The sequence below is a fragment of the Phycodurus eques genome, chromosome 3 (assembly GCF_024500275.1).
Source record: "Phycodurus eques isolate BA_2022a chromosome 3, UOR_Pequ_1.1, whole genome shotgun sequence".
NCBI lineage: Eukaryota > Metazoa > Chordata > Actinopteri > Syngnathiformes > Syngnathidae > Phycodurus > Phycodurus eques.
This window is the reverse complement of record NC_084527.1, coordinates 5,092,016-5,113,057: the sequence shown is the minus strand read 5'-3', so window position 1 is coordinate 5,113,057 and position 21,042 is coordinate 5,092,016. Positions and strand designations below refer to the sequence as shown.

General features: G+C 45.9%; 1 protein-coding gene and 1 long non-coding RNA gene across 4 annotated transcripts in view; both read left to right on the top strand.

Moving 5' to 3' along the window:
- Positions 1–300: 300 nt before the first annotated feature.
- Positions 301–2,118, top strand: LOC133400531 (uncharacterized). The gene is made up of 4 exons (XR_009768362.1): positions 301–403; positions 539–608; positions 925–963; positions 1,045–2,118. It is a non-coding gene; the product is annotated as an uncharacterized LOC133400531 (long non-coding RNA).
- A 333-nt stretch (positions 2,119–2,451) lies between these two features.
- The window catches only part of fam222aa (family with sequence similarity 222 member Aa), a 48,922-nt gene continuing 30,331 nt past the window's right edge, over positions 2,452–21,042 (top strand). For all 3 annotated transcript variants that reach the window (XM_061671653.1, XM_061671651.1, XM_061671652.1), the window contains exon 1: positions 2,452–3,278. Coding sequence is in view for 1 of the 3 variants with exons in the window: in XM_061671651.1 (XP_061527635.1) it covers positions 3,276–3,278 (3 nt within the window). In the remaining 2 variants the exon portion in view is untranslated. The remainder of the gene's footprint in view (positions 3,279–21,042) is intronic.

Genomic DNA, 21,042 nt, shown 5'->3' with positions numbered 1-21,042 from the left:
GTTTTCTATTGATTGTTCATGTGTTTGATTTACGGTAAAGCCTCACACTATATGTAACAGGACTGGAATCCACGGGCTTGGCTATACGCTCAGCAGCAAGGAGGGCGTAGACAGGATTGAAGCTAATACGGCATGGACGTGGGCACTCTATTGTTCTGGAAATGTTCCCACCTTTCATGTTTGACTTTTTCTCGTAAAATACCATGACCATGTGCAACATGTGTAAGTACTCTCCTAAGAGGTTCTGCTTTTACATGAAAGTGCAAGTCATAAAGACAATTTCAAAGGCAGAGAGGCCAGCATGTCGACATGCATCTATACCCGGCATTGGGGAGCAATCAGATAGGGCAGAATTGATGACCTGGCTCACAATGGATTTCTTGGAGCGGGCTGCCAGACCGAGGTAATACTTTCAGGCTCTTATCAGCGCTGGCATAAGCTGAGTGCTGCATCACCCACTTCCCAGCGTCAGCTTATTATGAGGCCATGATGTGTGATTGCTTGTCCTTCCCCCCTGGGTGTCTGCGGCCCAGTGCAGTGTCGACAAGAGGGAGACGATGAAGATAAAAAGCATCGAAGGCCGCTTGTGACATTTTTCTCGGACGGAGGTGTGTGTGATGGAACTTTGCAAATTTAAGTGAAGTCGTAGTTTTGTCACACTTTTGGAAGTAATTCCCAAAGTAGGATGGAATTTAGTTTATAAAACTGCATCGTGTTGCTTTGAACCTCCACCGCATCAAACAATATCACATTATTTTGCACCTTTAAATCAGAGGTGGGTAGTAACAAGCTAAAGTTAGCCCCTTACATTTAGTTTAGTAACTTTTGGGATAAACTGTACTTGTCCGAATAGTTTGAATGCAACGTGCTTTTTAAATGCTATTGTTACATTCACTGATGGACTAATCAAACTCATCATGGCAGTCACATGACCACGCACAAAGTCTCTGCTGCGTCGCACAGGTACCAACCTTTTTTCAGAGTTCACCTTCCCGAGACCTTGTGCACTCTTCCACTCCCGTACCCTCTACTCCCAAACCTCAGTTGCGGCAGGCTGAGGAAGCGACTGCAGGCCCCGTTCCTGCTCCTCGGCAGCCGCGCCAGGCTCCCGTTCCTGCTCCTCGGCAGCCGCGCCAGGCTCCCGCTCCTCGGCGCTCGTCCAGCGGCCGCCACCCGTCCCCGCGGCGCTCGTCCAGCGGCCGCCACCCAACCCTATTGCCTGGCCCCTGCATTACCATTGGCTTCGACACCGTGGCCATCCGCCTGAATGGCCCTGTAAAGACCCTGATGCTTGGCGTCCTGGATGACCTCCTGAACCGCTCAGCCAAGCACCTCACCCCGGGTGGCCTGGATGGCCACCAAACTGACCTGAGGGGTGGAAATTAGAATTCATTCAAGAGAATTATTCCCATATATTACACGACTCATTGACTTCAACACATTTTCAAACCACTATACTCCTATTTATAACAATATCGGTGCTCAGTTTTTTCAATGTACTTTACTTGTATAGAAAGAAAACCGTAGAGGCAAAAGCAAACTACGCCACTCCTTGGGACCCAGTGGCCATTGAGGGTCCCACAAAAAGCACGAGAATTGTTTATAAACACATTCAATATGTAAACATGTTGGGAGAGCGGCCCCAGAACAAATTCTGCTCAGGGCCCCGTAAAGGCTGGCAGAGAGCAATATGATGCGAATACAAATTTAGACCACTGCCACCACAATAATAGCCGAAACATTGTTAAATGATGAATACGCCAATAATAGTAACAATCTTCGTAAAGGCCCAATGCGCAGGACTTGTATTCGAGGTCAATAAATCAGAATGTTTAAAAATATATCTCATCCTAATCACCTATGTGCAAAAAAAAAAAAAAAAAAAAAGGCTATTTGAGTTTAAAACGAGTTAGTTTCACGTCTTGGTCAGTCGGCTTTCGCTGCTTTGTGGTTGTGGTTGCGGTTGCATAGGAGTCCTTTATTTCTATGTTTTCGGTCAGATTTGAGTTGTCCCCAATAAACGATGTCACAGTTAACCTTAAGTGTTGCTGAATGATGGATGAAGCTCTAAAATTGTGATTAAAGATCTAAATCTGCATTCTGCCACACCACTTAATATTAGACGCATCACATTTTTAAAAAATTTTTTTTTTTTTTTTTTTTTTACGCCAGTAAACGTGGTTTCAGACGCTCGGACGCCATGCATCTCTATGGTAACAGCCGTCAATTATCGTTGATTGGCCGAGCCGTGGGAATGTTTGTGTTGGCCGGCTTCGCTGATTGGTCGGTGGGCGGTCTGTGCAGCCTGACGGGCTGCAGCGTTCCGGGTTATTGTCAGTCTCAGCAGCTCGGCACCAGGGCAGGATCGCAGCATCCCGGAGCTGCCAGCCCTTTGGTCCAAATCCAATTTTTTTTTTTTTTTTTTTTTTTTTTTTTTTTTTGTATTGGCTCCCCCCCCCCCTCCACTTGATGGGTTTCACGCACCAAAGAGAAGCAGCACGGGGTGAGGTCAGTGCCCGAGAGCGGCTGGACGTCCAGCGGCTGGATGTGGAGGCAAAAAACATCTTCGAGGGGAGAAAGTGACGGAGCGAGCGGAGACGGATCACCGGGATTTCGTTTTCCTTTTCCCACCAGCGCTCGAAGAGTCTCCTTTTATTATAATCTTTTTTCAGTCTCGATTGTGCGTTGCGTCATTGCGCCGTTCGCACGGGATTGCCTCGATTGTATGCTCACATTTGAATAAATCATTTTTAGACCACTTGAAACCGACGCGTAACGAGCTGGGATCATTCTCTTGGAATTGCCGGAATACTGCATATCGCGTCAAATCAAGCAGCCAGTCTTTCCACTAACTGCCTCGTTGTGTGGAGATAACGGCGAGAGAAATTTAAACGCGACCCAGGGACCTTTTTCCTCGCGAAACGTCGACAGCCCGAAGCGCACTTTGCGCTGCGCAATTGTTCCGTCGAGGACCTGTTTGTGCACCGTTTGCCCTCCGTTGAAAAAAACCCCCAAACAAAACAAGAAAAACACAGCAAAAAAATTGGCAGACGATCCGAGAAATGTTCAAAAAGCTTGTCAAGAGTGGGATTTAAATCGCAACGGGTCGTGGAGGAGGAAGAAGAGGAGGAGGATAAACTTCATCTCCGTTTGACATCGACGCTGCTGGATTTGAGCAAAAAAAGAAATGAAGCATTTCTAATTGGGAGCACACAGCTTGCTCGCTCAATGTTTTCCGTCTGCATGCAGCTGTAGTCTGCACGGCGCAACAATTTATGGTAAATATATTTCATTTATATTCTTAATCTTAAATCATGCCTCGAGGGCTCCCCCTTTTGCCACCACAATGATAATAATAATAATAATAAATGATTAAGTGTCGTAAATCGGATGGCTCCAGGAGCCAGTCTGAAATGTGACGGAACGACTCCGAGGCCGGTACCGATCCGCTCGGGTTCCGATCCAAACGCGCCACGCTCGCACTGCAAAATGTGTGCTGCCATCGACCCGGAGTGTTCACGCTGTGCCTTTATCGCCTCCCCGCATTTGGACTGCAGATGTGAGCGTCCAACTAAAACTTTTCGCTCCCAAGGATGATGGGGAGCATCTTCCTGCGTGCGTGCGTGCGCGCGCGCCCAAGCGCACGCGCACAGCCTTCTACGCAAACACGGGCGAATAGATCTCCAATGCGTCCTTATTGTCCTTTCGAATGTGACTAGTGACGAAGACCTCTGAGGCTCTCTCGGCTCCTGAGCATTTTGAGATTCCTGCGCTCCAGCACGCGCACGCGCACGCGCACGCTGCGAGCACTTCACCAGGTCCACCTGCGCCGCACGCTTAACGAAATCCACAGTATGCTCGTGGCCAATGTCGCATTTGTGGTGGCGTTTAACTGCACTGTAGATGTGTTGCATGATTAGTTTGTGCAAGTGTTCCTCATAAAGTGTGCGTGATATGACTTAATGCAGTGAAAAAAAAGGCTTCTCACACCTTCGGACATTATCCTCGCAGTACGACTGGAGCGGGTCTGTGTGTCTCCCGTCGACAAGCAGCTTGCCGAATGTAATATGCCCCCAGCCCCTCCCCCGCCCCCCACCCCAGCCACGCAGGGCACCTGCCACGGAGCCTTCCTGGCTGTATTGAATAAAACATCCAGTGATGTATGAGGCAGGGGGCTGCACCCGAGGGGGCACAACTGCCTCATTTACTTCCTCCACTCTGCGCCTCTGACCCCGCTGAGCAAATTGTGCTCATATTAGCTCTGCGGCTGCTCCTCACCTAAACAAATAGTCTCCCCGGCATAATGCTTGTCTTAACTCAACACGATGGTTGGACGAGGCGCCGGGAAACAGCGTGACAGAGAAGCTATAATATCTAGGTCACTGAATTACCTTTCTGGAGTTTCTTGGGTTTTGATTTATTTTCGGGGCTTCTTTATTCTCTGACTTTTGTTATTTTCCTCTCACTCCAGACCTTCAAATGTCCGACTGCAGGCTTCCGCTGCAACTGGTGTCTCGTTTTGCTCATCTTGCTTCTTGTTGTTACCTCCACCGTTAGTCCACAAACACGCTTAAGAAATGCAGTGGAACGAAACCCTTAGGTTAAACGCAATCCATTCCGGAAATGCTGGTCAGCTTTCCGATTCGTTCTGATCTAAAAATCCATTTCTTTTCATAGAAAATAATGGAAATGTAATTGATCTGTTCCAGAGTCAAACTGTTGCCATCCGAAAGCCTTTATGAACTCTAAAGGTAATGTAACAAGTCACATTGTTTACTTGTTATTCAAGTTACAAAAAAAATTAACCGTGATGTCATAATACTTGTAGCGTTAAGATAAGGCATGCGTCGCCATTTTTCTTCAATCATACAAGCATATAAAAAGCAGTATAATAACTCAGTTGTGCCGTGACCCCCTATCTAACCTTGACAGACTTGCAGAAGGAGATGACTGCTTGCTTGAGGGAAGTCTCTTCAAAAGTTCTGTTGTACTTGTATCCTTCATTTTGCAGACAGAAAACACACTTTGTAAAACTGGTCTTAAAAGTGGACATCTTCAAAATCACTGCCATTCCGATCTAAACACTGAAAAAAAAAAACTCATGTATGTGAAAATGTCCTACCCAAATAATGTGCTGAGCGGAGTATTAAAAATACGCTTTTGGATCAGGACAAGCTGCTTTTGCAAGCGTCCCAGTCACTTGTTTTCCGTATCTCGGAGATCTGCTACTCACGGAGGCGGCCATTGAGGATATTTGAGCAAGACACCAACCAAAATAATGCGCTAAAAAAAAAAAAAGAAAAGAAAAAAGCCGTGCCTTTTCTTAAATTACACATCAGCTTGATTGATTGATAGTTTGGGCGCCTTAACATATTCTATGCTTATTAATGTAGCTGCCTGCAGTGAAAAGAGAGCAGCACTCTTGAATATCGTTTAAGTTGCCGAAGTTTAATTTCCTGCTCTGTCTATTAATCTCTTCTTTAATCCTTGCATGGTTTGATTGTCTCAACACCTACCCGGGAGGCAGCCAATCTCGTTTTCGCAATTAAGATGACTAAAATAGTCACGGCTTGAGTGCGCGTGCGTACGCGTGCGCGCGCGCGCTTTTTAACGCTGATTAATAACATTTAGGACAGATCTGTTGGCCATACATTCTCTAGATGTCAGACATCATGGAAAGCATGACGCCATTGAACCAGACAGGCCGAACTATATCTTTTAACTAGCAAACATCAGCAGACACTTGAAGCCACATTTCCTCTCAAAGCTGCTCATTAGACTCTTGATCAAAGTGTTTAATTTCCTGAAAACTTTCACACGGACAAAAGAGACATACGTCCTTGCCGTTCTTTTTACTTTACGCTGCTACATGATTTAATATAACTCTCCTAATTATTGCACTAGCCACCATACATACAGACATGAAAAGGCATACAACAAAAGCATTACGCACTCATCGCTGCGGTGGGACCAACACACCCTTCAAGCAGTCATCGTGAATGAGGCGTGGTGCAGAGAAAATGGGATGTGACATTACATGGATGGGTTGTGTGTGTGTGTGTGTGTGTGAGTGAAGGTCTTCTCTGCTCAGCTGCAGGGGCAGAGGCAACCTGACATGACATCGTTGCCTTGTCGTGTAGTTAGCAGCAATACCTCCACAACGATATCTCTATTTTAGCAGCGGATGCTTGACCCTGCGCTTTCACTGCGGCTGCAGTGTCAGACCGGCGCCTCGGATTTTCTGCCCCATATGGTCGGTGTTTCCAGGACGCCGGGGTCAAATGACGGTTCAGGGCTGCTGCGAGTGAAGCGTATTTTTGTCAGCAGCCCAAGTTTTTGTTGGGATAATCAGAGGGTTTGCCATTCCGCTTTTGTGAGCCAACAGAAAAGCTGTATCAAAAGATTTTGTGTTTACTGTGGTGTCGAACGTACCTTCGTCATACCAAGAAATGTTTCTTGTTTCTGATAATTTAGGTATTACCAAGTCAGTACGGTGCAGTGCAGTTATATTGGACTCTTCACATTGACAGAAAAACAATCAGCTACATGTCACACTGGGCACAAAAATGGGAATTGCACTCCAGTGTGAACGTAGCCCGAGATGACGGTCGTCCATTGGCACGTTTGCGCACATTGAGCCCCTGACCTCTCCCCTCCCTTCTCACCTCCGCCCCGGTTCTCGCATTCCGTCTGGCTGAATGGAAGTCACGTCCCAGCACACATCTCGGTTAATGTGTAGCCTTTAATATGGAAAGGTTAAGGTGAGCCGGTGCATTTTTTATTGTCTTAAACAGCTCATGTGCTTTTCATATGTGGTTAATGAGTACAACATGAGGCCATGTGCCTCCTTCATGGTACAATCAACTCCATAGGGCTAATTATAAGACCCCAAAGTAACATTTGTTTTTCTTCTTCATGCCTAAAAATCTGTAAAAATCGAGTGCGAAGGGCTGTGAAAGCTGTACCTTTGAGGGTACCAGCTCGTTGACTCCTTCAGGTGCAGTGATGTGCTTTCTTGCATGCTTGAGAGCTTGAGAGATCTTAGCTGCCTCTCCGTCCCAGTGAGTCAGGCAAGGGCAGGCGTGCTCCTTCCAAAGTGTTCCCGGCTGAAGGATAAAAACAAATCTGACACGCTCCCCAACTGCGAATTTGCTCTCCTTAAAAACAATGCCTCTCCTGCCTTCCTCATGCTCACATTGATTTGTTCTGGGTGACAGTGCGGGCTGCTGTGAAATCACCCCCGGCGTCATTGATCTCGGCGAGGCTCGAGGAGTCTGGCGACAGCGAGCGACATGGGAAAATCCTCCACGTGTCCTCTTCGACCCCGACCAGTTTACCGCAATGACGGTTTTGGCCGCTATCAGATCTGCCCCCGCTGCTGCTCTCCAGCTACTGTATCTCAGTCAAGGCTACACTTTGATGTGCTTTGTGGAGGCCCGTACATGCTGCTTGATTCACCATTGTGCCCTGCTGTGTTTCACATTATCTGGCAAACTCTTTATTGCCGCTGTTTTCCATGCCAGAAGCAAGGTTGCTTTTTTTTTTTTTTTTTTTTTTTTTTTTTAAATCTCTTGCAGGCCTCTGATTAATCTCCCCCCTCTATGGTGGTGTACTTTAATCTTGAATGGGTGATATCTGATTCTCCTCGGCTATTGAGGAAGATCAAACTTTAATGGAACAAGGAACTGCACATCATCCTAATCTCCATCTCGCTGCATTTTGGCCGGCTGCTCTCCCCCCTCAGGCTTTGTATCTTTCTGCAGAAGCAGGAAATACATCAGACAGATAAGATATTTCCTCTTCATGCTTTTGTAATTTATTCCCTGTTGACAAAAGCCACCAATTTACATCTATGCTGTTTGATTACCTGAGAATGGGGAGTATGCTGACATTAACAAATGGCCGCCCTGTTCCATATGTCATAAATATTATAACAACAACAAAAACACACATTTCCAGATGCTTTAATTGGGGTTTGTCCGCCCTCTCTGTGTATTGACATACAAAAGATGAGGCCATGTGTGAGCCACGTCATCTGTCTATATTCGCCTGTAGGGAGATACATCAGCTGCATGGATGCATCAAGGTTCAATGCCTTTGATTATACTGCAGTCAGTGTAGGAATTAGCGATTGACTTCTATTTTCTCCTCTCACTTGCTCCGTATCGCCAAATAACAGTGCGCAATTATGCTGACCAGCGGGTGCGCTGTTGCTGGCTGGTTGCATATTATATACTTATTCGCTGTCACACCTCCCACAGACAGTTTGTGTCTGTGACAAAAAGAGGCCATTACTCGATTGTAAGGCGCTCGCTGTAAAGCCATGAAATTTCCACTGACTGCAGAAAACAAGGTTTTCTGGTGTGGAGTGTAATTGCAGAAGCCACCACACAATTTCTTTCCCAGAAGTTGAGCGTGAATGCAGCGCGATTTAATAAACCTCTGGAGATTTTTAGCATTTATTGGCAGCGGGGAAAGTAAGCGTGGATAAAACCCATTCAGTTGAACCAAGCTGGAGACTGTTTAAAAGACACAGCAGAAGTCCCACATGGGCCCATTTATGTATTTACATTGGACTGGTGCAAGTCAGCCATATTGTTCGTATTAAACTCCATTTTCCTCCATCTAAATGATAGAGGAGCTTGGAATTCCCATCATTTTCTCCCGCCGTGCTGTTTGTGTCAAGGAAAAGGTTGGAAATCCAGACGATATTGGACCCTGAGGCCAAAGAACTTGGGTGCCTGCTTCCACTCACATACAAAAACATAGGAACACTGACATGAGGACATGTATTGCGCTCGCACACACACGCACACACGCACACACACACCCCTAGCTCTGTTTTATTACCTCCTGCCTGCCGCTGGAATTGCTTTCCTCCCTTGAGTGAGCCAGGCAAAGCCGGCTTTATTGTGTTAACCTATTTGTGTGTCAAGAGCGATTGCGGCGTTCTTTATCTCTGTTTGTATTCGGACGGGGAGACAGCAGAGAGGGCGAGAGTGGGGAAGGCGGAGGGCGAGCAATGGGGATGCGGTTGCATGGAGTAAGGGGGGGCGGGGCCATGGGGGTGGAGGTGGAGGTGGGGGGGGGGGCAGCGGGGAGCACACACAGGAGCTAGACGAGCCACCAGAGTTAGACGGATGGCCGGTCACCTCGCTCCACTCTGGAGGATAATGACCGGTTGCTTAGCAATAAACCACCCCATATCCACTTCCAATCGTGCATCCGCAGTAATCACTTTTTTCTTCCCAAATAACGCGTCTATATTTTTAGAAGTCAACTGTCATCCATTAAAAACTGCCTCATGACACTTTACATTTATTTAGCAGGTCAGCTGACTTTCAACTCCAGTCAAATGCATGCTTGTCAGCAAGTGTTTATATCCACATTTGCGAGCAGTTGGTGGAGTTTGACCGGGATTACTGCGGGGCCGCCGCGATACAGTATATCCCTCCACATCACTGCTGTTTTCCAACCTTTGAACTCTGCAAAACCTGGCCACTCACATATCCATGTTCACATGCTTGCAGTTTGATGGGCGATCACAGGCTACCAAGAGCGTCCCTCTTGTGAGCTCTTAGTTTTATTAACATATTTATTGAGTCGAACAAATTGCTGACCTTTAGTGGCAAAACGAATGCTTGGGAAAAGTGAACGTTCTGGCACAACGAACTGGCGTCATTCCACGCTGTTCAATTCCAGATCTGTACTTTTGTTTATGCAGCAGGTTACAGCTATTAGTACCGCTGACTTGTTTTCAAACGTTTTAATGTAGAGAATTGTATGGGGATCTAGGTAGATAATTTCAACATAACCTCATTGAAGCTGCGTTTCATTACAGGACGTCAGTGCTTGTTTAATACTCGGCCAATTATCCTTTCTCCCTTTTAAAATACACTCTTTCCTCTCTTCTTTCATGAAATGTTCTGTGATGTTTGCATTCCAGTTGTTTATGTTTATGACGAGAAGTCACAAGCTTTCAAACGGACGTCATGGAGTGAATTAAATGTTTCAGCTGATGCCAAGTAGGCGGTGTAGTGTTTATGGATTGACAAATGACAAGTCGTTTTAAAAATCTGTTCCATTGTCGTAGCCTTTTGAGATAGTGTTAATGGAGTCTGCTTGTGTACCCATCTGTACATTTTATCTTTCCCAATTCCTCATGCAGGCTCACGCACCATTGGTGGAAGTGACAGCTTTGAACGTCCTGGGAACTTCACTCACATAAACCAAATCTACACTATTATAACCCCCCCTTCATATTTCCACACCATGCTTCTGTGCCTACGTCTATAGAACAGCTGTCCAGCTGTCACAGCAGCCAGCCAGTCAGCCTCTCTCCGAGGCAACATCTGTAGAGCGGGAACGCACAAGGGCAGCTTGTCGCTCTCAGCTTGTCCCCAAAGACCGTGGAAGTGTGTCATGCCTTTTGGCTGCACGTCGCCGCTGGCCACATCAAGCGTGTGACTGCCTCTGCTTTTAACATTAGCAACTCATTTTAGCCACTTTAACAAGCTCTCTGAGATGTTTTTCTGTTTGTTTTTTTCTCATTTCAAACTCACAAGGTAGTCTTAAATGAGACATTCCAAGTACCAAGACTACTTTTAAGCATGTGACCATAAGGCAAAAAAAAAATAAATAAACATGGCCCATTATCTTATGTATTAATAGTCATTTGCTTGTGCATGGATATGTGTGTGCGCACACCTGGGTGTGTGTCTTCACAAAATCCCAGCGAGCAAAGTGCAATGGCCCGGAACTGACGGGAACCCACTGGGAGAGTCTCTCCTTGATGTAGCCCCCCACCCCCCTCCGCCCCACGCTCCCCCTCCTCACCGGTTTCCTCCCGGCAGCGGAGCGCCGGCGAGGCAGGAGGCGGCGGCGCGGGGATAGAGTAGGAGGAGGGTTGCCATGCGAGATGAACAGAGCCCGGGTCCCCTCTGTCAGGCACAAACTAGGATCAGGGAGCTCGCATGGGACCCTCTCGTGGGATGAGCAGACAGAAAAAGGGAGACAGCAGCTGTTTTCCCTCTTAGTCCTTCAGCAGAAAGCTTGTTTTATATTTATTCCCCTTTATCTCTTGTGGGGCTGTCATTAGCGCCTGCCGTGCTGTTTTGTGGCAATAAACAGGGATGAGCTGAACATTTGCACTTTTGAGAGCGTCATAGTCATCCTTGTGCCTCTTGGATTTTTTTTTTTTTTTTTAGATGGTACTAAGGGATGTGATTTTTTTTTTTTTTTAAATGATAACATAGGCAGTTGCGCATTCAAATAGGTAACGTCACTTGAACCTTCATACTGGAGCTCAGAGAAAGCCCGGGTTTCTTAAGTATCGTCACTTAAAGCTTTCCACCCTTATTCTGCTGTCTCCACGCTGTTAGAAATAGAGCTACATACGGTGGGAGTCCATTTCTGTCCTGTAAAATCTTCACTCATTTTAATATTTCGTAGGGCTAATTATTGGTGACTCAAGTTTACTGATGTCAACGTCAAACCTAAACATTCTAATTCTAATTAACGCATACATGGATGAATGATTTTGCGACTCGTATGGACAAGTGGAATAAAAAAAAAATCGATAGATGGATAATATTCAACAGATTGTTTTGGATAAAACAAGTTATTCTCTTGTAAACATAGCCTGGCTTAGAGGAATACATTTTCTACTACAGATTTTAGTCATGATTGAGAGCCAAATAAAAAGAACCATATGCATGCGGTGAAGTCTCTCCGCCCGTGGTGGGTCGAAGCAAACAGCTGATGACAGGGAAATCGCCTGCTCCCGACTTGCGTTTTATCATTCAAATTCCCTCTTTTTGCTGGGGTCTGCAGTGACTGACAGCTGGGCTATAAAAGCAGCGGCGGGCCGATGGCGACTGTGACAATGCGCTCTCCTCTTTGCCTTGTTTTCACATTTTTTCTGCTGTCACAGACAAGCTCACTGATTGCCTCTCCGCCAAGACAGCATACTATTAATCTTTTAAACAAGGGCCAGAGCCCAGCTGTATTATTTGTGGAAAACCAAGGGGACCTCGGGAGACTATGTCGAAAAGGCAAAAGGGGACAACTGGGGCTAAATCGGTCTCATTGTGCCGAACCTCCTTTAAAAAAAAATACAGATTAAAAAAAAGAACAATATTAGAACTCTTAATAGCTGCTGCTGGGATAGATGTGTTGATGTCTGAATACACCCCACCCAACCCCACCCCAACCTGCGAATTCTGTGGGTTCTCTTGTGGCATCCAGTTGCAGTCTAGGCTTTCATCCTTGGCTTGAAAAAAATAGAAACGCCTCTGTTTCCATGGACATTTTGTGTGACAGCACATCTAGTGATCCCTTTCAGCATGCTTGGACAGTTTTTTATTTTTTGGTTTGTTTCAATTGGGAGCTTTAAACCACAGTTTGTTCCAAAAAGCATTGATGTATTTTGAACGGGAGAGAAAAGGAAACACCTCCATTTGCCCCGTTGTGCTTAACAACAACAATTTGAAGTGTTTTAACGACTTGCAAAACCTTTCTAGACTTGAACTTTAATGGCTTTTTCTGCTCCAATTTCATGGACGGAGGTTTTGTGTTTAATTAGGTGTGATTTGTGAACATTTCCCAAGTGGTAGGAAGTCTTTTTTGGGGGGGTTCCGCACTTCCTTGCCAATTGCTGCAATGTTGCCGACACCTTGGGCTCTAATGGATGTCTTCCTGTGCAAAATAGCCTCATAAACCAAACTTTAAAGGATGTGCATCACGTGGCAGCAGTATTCAGTGTATGAAGCGTTTCTGATGTTAGTGGCGTATAAGGAACCTGAAATTGTGGAATCAATCTGCACCCACCTTCTTTGTTTCTTTGTGTGTCCATGGAAACCCAGAGAGGCAGTGCAACCTAGATGACTATTTGACTCTCAGGTCAGAGCCACATGATAGCAAGACTGCTGGTCAGTGGAAAATGATATACTTTCCTTTGCAGAGAGCTACGAGCGCATTTGTGATTGTGTGTGTTATCATGCACGTTGTGCGGCTATTCATAGCATCTCTGTGGCCCCCATTTCCATTTTGACAACAATAGGCCCTGGACCTGTTCATAATGACTTCAGGACAACATAACACCACTGTTCATACTATTATTGCAGGTCTTTTCCTATTGTATCACATGGTGCTGATGCAAGGGTAGTTGGACCCACATCGAAGCACTGAAGTGTCACTTGTTGTGTAAGGTAGGGCAAAAACAAAACTGGTTAAATAAAAATCTTTTTGAAAAATGGTGCGCCACCTTGGAACGTGGTTAGCGCCTCTGCTTCGGAGTTGAGAGATTTTGGGTTTGACTCTCCACTCAGGCCTTGCCTGTGCGGAGTTCGCATGTTCTCCGTGTGCTTGTGTGAATTTTGCTCCGGCTACTCTGGCTTCTCACGTTCTTGCATTGTGCTCTGTGCTCGTGACTGTTGTAATGGTAGAAAAGTGATGAGGATTTAGGGCCCATGACTGACAGGGGCCCCAGATAATCGAACATTCCTCAATTGTCATTCAAGCGGTGGGGCACAACGTGGCCGCGAGCTCTGCCTGTGATTGGCGGGCATCCGTTTCAGGTTGTACCCAGCCTCTCGCCTAAAGTCAGCTGCAATAAGCTCCCGCTCGAACACGACCACGAACAAAATAACCCAGAGAAAATGAATGCATTTCAGAATGTAGGATTCCTTGGTAAACCATTTGTTTGGCAGTTGGCATAACCAATATATAAAGTGCTTTACTGCCCCCAACAAGACAGGAGTGGAACATGTTTTTTGTCCAATAAATATCTGAGTATGATCCAACTTCTATTACAGTACCTACATTACACCAGCAATTTAGTTTTCAGTTTTGTGATTCCTTTTTCACGTTGTTATGAATTTAAGGATTGGCTTTGTTAGTGTAGCGGCTCACTTCGGTGACTTTCGTGCAGTTGGGGTGGGAACAATCCCAATTCTATGCCCATTCACAATCGCAAATTTGAATCGTGATTGACTGGCGACCACTGAAAAGTGCACTCTCGCCGAAAGTCGTACGTCTGTTTTGCGGACCAGCAACAGGAAGGCTTGCTGATAGACATTCCAGATGCTAATCAATCTCACTACAGTTTCTTTAGAGATGTTTATTGACATCTCAACACACCACATTGTAGAACTAAAAGTTCAGACTTAGAAAAAGGGAAAACATAGGATATTGCAATTATCACAAAGCTAGCATTGCCTAATCAGCAACGAAGCTAATAGCGATACACAATGCAAAGTAATACTGACCTTTAGCCTGCCTCTCAACCAACGGCCTTCATCTCCCAGAAGTAATCGTGACGGTCAAACAACGACGACCGGAGAAAAGAGTAATTCACGTGCCAGTGCCGTGACGACAAGTGCTTCTCTGCATCTAGCGTACGGAGATACAATAGCAGGCAAACGTCCGGTGGAAATATTTTCAAAATAATAATAAAATATTTCAAACAAATATAAATGGCTACATTTACACTAATAATGACGCGAATCGTCGATGGAAGTGGGTGGACGGAGTAGTGTCCCCGATGGGGTGGGGTGGGGGGGGGGGGGGTGCCCTGTCTCCCACTCCGCAAATAAATAAATAATAATAATTTCAGGTGGGCCACTGATGCTGTAGTGGTACACTCGCCTGACTTTGGTGCAGGCAGCGTGGGTTCAGTTCCCACTCAGTGACGGTGTGAATGTGAGTGCGGATGGTTGTCCGTGTCTATATGTGCCCTACGATTGGCTGGCGACCAGTTCGGGGTGCACCCCACCTCTCACCCGAAGTTAGCTGGGATAGGCTCCAGCACGTCCGCGACCCTAGTGAGGAGAAGCGGAACGGAAGATGACTGAATGAATGAATAATCATTTCAACCCTATCTGTGTGGCGCAGAACCACATGGCCCGCGTCCTGGTGGTTGGAGACCACTGTTATAGAAAAAAAGCATAGTTATGAAAATACGTAATCATGAATTATGTCTAATAAGATTTTCATTCGTATCATTGTTTTCCTTTGCTAAATGAATGGAAGAAATTGCATGGTTGTACTTTCTCACAGAGACACACCCACCGCGTTTGTCAAATTAGGCGCCATTCCCCTTTAAGTGCTTCGCTGTGAGTCTGTCTCTTCTGCACATGCATGCGTACAGGGATGTCTGTTTGTAGGTTAAATACAAACATGGTTGTCCCACTTTCTCACACAAGCCCCCCCCCCCCCTACCATTGTACCCCCTCCCTCGCAACACGCCTCAGTATGATCCCCAGCAAGCAGCCAAAGAGCCGTGCCTGCTGCCACCAGCCTCTCGCCTCAGCCCGCCATCCAAGAAAGATTGTCTGTGTCCCTGCAGCCTCGCTGCACTCTGTGTGGAAGCGTGACCGTGACCCCCGACCTCCTCCTCTTGGAGAAAGCACTCTTGACCTGCCGCCCCATTGTTTCCAGCGGGGACGGATGAGGAGCCGCCGCCTCCGCCGGCGCAATCCTTCACTCAATAGCCGCTCCATCTGTTGACTGCGTGACTCGGGGTTACAACCGGGGATTTTGCTCCGTCTGTGCGAGGGTATAAAAGGGGCTATGTCAGGGGGCTTCCTGAAAGGGGTTTTAACGCTGCATTTGCAGGGTGTCACCATGCGCTCTCTCTCAACGCCCTCCGCCCGCCCGTCATCACTCTGAACACAACCAGCTGGGTGTGTGCGGGATGAGAGGCCTTCATTGTGCCTGTTCGCAGCGCCCTAGGCAACAGGGTCACCTTGTCCCTAAACAAATGTTGCCCTCAGTGGGAATGTTGGCGATGTGTGTCGATGTTTTTCATATATGTGTATGTGAAAGGGGGTGGTAAGCGTTTTTAGTATAAGAATGCGTCATCAGGAAGAGGGCAAAGGCCTTGACCGTGAGGACATTTATCTCAAATCTCTGCCTTTCACATCAAGGCCTATTCAGTGCAGCCTGTTTGCATCAAGCTATCAAAGGGCATCGCACGCAAGAAACTACGGTACCACTGCAAGCCAAAGAGCTCTCTCGGAGCATTTATAGCTACAAATCTGGGTATGTCATTTGCTAGTTTTCTTGTACTTGAAGCTTACAGTAGCCGTTTCTTCAAATAGTGCAGGAGGACTGCGTAGTACTGCGGTGCCTTGAGAGATGCGAGTGACTCCACGGGTTTTTCCAGATCTGTCCTTCGGCCGATTTTTTCGTATGGAGGCAGTGCACTCAATTCACTTCACAACAGCAGCACCTTGGCAAATAGTGAACAAGTCTTCAAAAAAGAGGCTTCGAGCTGTTAAATGCCGCTCCCAGTTGAGGCTGTTTAATCCCTTTTAATTGTATTTCATTATTTCATTACTGTATGTGTTTATGAAGTGCAATATTATGTGTGCCATTTGGCCTCATTTAAAATACACATTACAACCATTTTTGTTGTTTATTTGGAGGAAGGCTGGAACGGATTAATGGCACTTCCATTCATTTCAATGGGAAAAGCTCATTTGAGTTATGAGCGTGGTCACGGAATGAATTAAACTCATATCTCAGGGCAGCACTGTACTTGCTAGGCCTGCCTGTTCCATGGCACATCTGCTTTCAACACTTTGAATCAAAACAAAATATGTGGCTGCTGTGACAGCTGGTTCACCTTCAGTAATTAATGTTGAAGCCGCAGTCTGCCAGACAGTTGTGCTGAGGTCCACTGTCTGACTGCGTGTGGGAGTTCTCATTTGGCGGCTTTGGGAAGCTTTATTTTATACTAAATCAAATTTCCAGCAACCGAAAGAAAACCTCGCGTGTGGGATGCATTTCAAACCACAATTAGATTCAATTATTCCAACAAATGAATGCATGTTTGTGTTTTCGAGGCTTTCACAAGCTTTTTTTCTTTTCTCCCATGCTTTTGACAGTGTAAATACGTCAAGTAGTGTTTAGTTGGGTTCTTTGCTTCGTTTGCATCTAACGGGGTGGGCCTCCTGCTTTTTCTACTCTGAAGAAGCACAACTAAATACCCTCATATTCTGTTTCCTGTTTCTTTTATCACGGAGCCGCAGTCATCCACCGTGTCGCCACAGGCTCGCCGAATCCCTCGGCTGTCACAGCATGTGCCCGCCACACCTTTCCTCCACTTAAGATGATTAAACTGCTCTGCTTATGTCTTTTTGCGCGTATGTTTCAGCTCCACCTTTCTTCCACGGGCAGAACAATAAAAATAAAAATGAAAAATAGACAAAGTGAACTGCGGTATCAGCCACAGATAAGTGGTTGGTTCAGGTGTGGAGCGCCTCACTAGACGAGACAGTGCTGAAGGGATGGAGTAGGGTGGGGGGGGGGGGGGGGGGGGGCGTTGTTTGAGGAGTGGAATGAGTGGAGGCAGAAAACTGCAGTGACAGCATAATGAATAAATTGAAAACTTCTCTCATTGTAAATTGTCTATCGCTGGTGACAAACGATCTGATAGGCGAGCGGCCCGGCTTGACGCCGCATCCGTCCCAATAGAGCCGTGAATAACGGGTCTATCTCCACACTGCTTAGCACTGGCCCCGCACTTAATAATTCATGCAGCGTGAAATATTTCCCCTGCTACAGATATGCCAAAGCGCTGCCGCCAGCAGGCGGGGGCGGTGATGAGGGTGTCCCTGCGGTGCTAATTTGGGGGATGGTGACGTGCGTGGATTTCTAAGGGCGCTGTAGTTTAGAGGTGATGCCACATTTGCCCTCATGTACGCGCTGTCTGTTATTGGAAAGCCCGATGAAAGATGACATTTAACTCACGGCTTATCTGCCTCGAGCTGCGAGCGGAGAGGAGAAATATATTTCCGTTTTAAAAATGGATCAGTGAAGTGGCTGGATACCTGCTAATTTAGCAGTGCTAAGATGGCTGTGGACTTGTTTGTGAGGCTACTTGCTTGTCTCCGCTTTTCCTGTACCAACTGGCTATTTTCTGGTTCACATTTAGACCCTGGTACCAATTATGCAAACTAGTAAAAATTTAAACAGGACGGTCTTTTATAATTGAATCCTAAAGTAATAGATTCTATTAAAAATGCATGACAGGAGCTTTATAGATGGAGAAGAAATTTGTGTCTATCAGAGAATCTCCAGTCAAGGATGCAGGCAGAATGAGCAAGTGGGATTGGTGGCATTTCCTCATTATTCTAATAGGATGTGATTAGCATAAAGCGATAACTGGCTGCTGTGATGATGAGCACGAGGAGGCTCCTCTGAGGGAAATCCGGTCGAATGAAACTGGTTTAATTCTGTACTTCTTTCCCCTTTTAAAGTCCACAGATGGGATTCAAAGTGATGTGTCATGTGTCTGAATCCTCTTTGTATTTTCTGTTCTTTAGAGTGGCTGGTTTTATTGCTTTTCCCAAAAAAAACATGTAAAGATGTTGAAGTGTGAAAATTGAAAGTCGGCAGTTTTGTATTTTAATGGCTCACAGGCGACAAGAGTGCAACAGAGCTTTGTTATTTTTTTTTTTTTTTTTACTCTCTCTTAAGTATTTTTGCTTTAGCCCCATAGTTCCCCTCCTGGACATCAAGAAAGCAGAGTGGCCGCATGTTCCCGAACCTTTCTGCCAACCATAACGCAATTCAGAAAGTCTGCCTTGTCCTCTCAGTGGATGGCAGCCACAATGTAACCCAGTTATTTGCATTCATGTCACTTGGACTGCCGTGTTCTTGTCAGACGGCACGCTGCTGATTGCAGAAACTGCCCCTCGCAATTAGGTCAGACAAAGAAGCCCAAACGCGCTCAGCAATTTGTTCAGTGAAACCTTGGCAGAGGTCTGCGCCATTGTCATTTCCATTGTTTCGATTTGAAGTTTTCAGTCCTTTTTCTGGCAGCAGTGCTCGCTAAACAGTTTTTCTTGCATCACAGAATCAAAGGACGACAGATTGCAAAAGAACGCCTCTCTGCTGCCGTTGTCATTTGCTTCAGTAATTAAAGAGCTGCAGTCGTTCAGATAACAAACAGCCTTTGAAAAAAAAAGTGCTTATTACTGCTCTGTGAGAAGTGGATTGCCAAAGCCAATAAAAAAAATGGAACCCTCGCGAAGCTTATATGGATTTTAGGTCTAGCTCTGAGGTAAATTCCTTGCCTTTTTGATGTGATGGCTGCCTGTTGATGGAATAAATCCAATGGGCTTAATCGATCATCTCCGTGGAAAGGTCAAGAGGAGAGGCCGCGGCGTTTGAAGCGCTTATCTTGCGGAAGCGCCAGAAATGTGACACCTCCTTATGAGTGGGTGGTGGCGAGCAGATTAGCGACGGACAGGGTGGCCCAAGGGAATGATTTAGGGAGATGTAGCGCTAAATACTGTACTCTGTGAAAATCAGGGAGAGACAAGGGGGGACATTCTCTGCTGATTTCCTTCAGTCCTCTTTTTTTTCCAGGAGAAAAGCATTTTAGAAAATTAAAAAAAAAAAAAAAAAGTACTTCAACCACCTCCCAAAATTAGACCAACAGGTGCACACATGCTGCTGAGTCAAGGCTTATTTGTTTTAACCTTCTGTCCGCGCTTTATCATGACTGTTGGGTTTCACCCCGCTGCAGTCTAATCTAATCTGGAGTGGGTGGCTGTGGGCAGCATCTGTGCTCCCAGTTGAAAAAGGGCTTTCTCTCGGCCTAATCCTCTATCCAGGGATCACTCAGTAGGGTGAAGACAATTACCAGCCTGCTTTTCTCATGCTAATGGCATCTCTAACTAGATTTTACTGAAGGAAAGGGTGGAGGGTGGGTGGATGAGCAGGGACAATGGTGAAAAAAAGATGACCCAACTAAAATAGGTTTTTAGATTAACGGTTAATTATTGATAGGGACGCAGTTGAAAAGCCTAAGGTCTGGATTTTGAGACCATTTTCGGGAATGGGCTTATACATTATCAAGTTACTTGGTGTGTGTGCGTGTGTGTGTGTGTGTGTGTGTGTGTGTGTGTGTGTGTGTCGGGGGAAGTGGTGTATGGTTAGGAAGCTGCTGAGACAGAGCTCATATCGTATCAGCAGCTGTGTGCCAAGTAGTCTGCCTTCCTTTTCCTTTTTTTTTGTTTTTTGTTTTTATCACCTGCCTCCAGCAAGGTGTCTGGAGTGGTTTTAAATTGCATTAATATGCAGGAATTTATAGATTGCCTCCCTTGGCATTTTTTGTAAGGAGGCGAAGCAAGTATTCCAGTCTCCATCTGCACTAATTACCGGGTCTTGGCAGTGTTACCTGTCTCTTGTGAAGGACAAACTCAGGCACTGATGTAGGAGCAGGCAGCGCTGAAGGAGCTCATCTGCCTGGAAGTGTGCAGGAAGAGGGATGTCTCTGAGGGTTTTTTTTTTTTTTTTTTTTTTTAAATAGATTTTTTTTTTTTTTTTTATTCCTGATATGTTTGATGTGTTTGGAAGCTTGAGTACCATGAAAAATCTCTGCTGGAAACATCAATAAACTAAATGACTTTGACCAAGTTCCTTCATGTGGAGCTCAGAGAAACGCTAACAGGCTTTGCACCTGATCTCACTGACAGTTGCACGCTCACTCCAACTAAAATATATCAGGGTTTATCTTCTGTGTATCCTGCTGGAAACTTCAAATGAGTGTCTCTGGCAATGTCTGATCATTTTAAGTTATGGCAGCACGAGAGTAATGCTCAATGCCAGCTGCTTTCCCCTTGAAGTAGAAACCGAAACAGACCGTGAGTCCAAATATATGACGACAAATGGATGAAGAATCGTCGACGTGGGCGCATGTGCCACCTTCTCAGTGATGACCTTTTCTGCTGCCTGCGGCTGGTCAAACTGTCTGATAACTTATCAGGTTGCCTGTGTCAAGTGAACCTACCACTATTTGAGATCATTATAACCTGACCACTATATTGACGACAAGACCTTGCCTGGAAAAACAAGGGATCGATGCTTTTTAGTCATTGCACTTCAGATAAAAGACTGCTTTCTATAGGTTCCTAAAGCCATGTTCCCACCAACTGGTGCATTGAAACAAATTGTACAATGAGGGGTAAAGTGTTTAGGGAAGCTCGTGTTGCTTGTTTACGGATATTGTTGACACGTAGCAGTATGTTG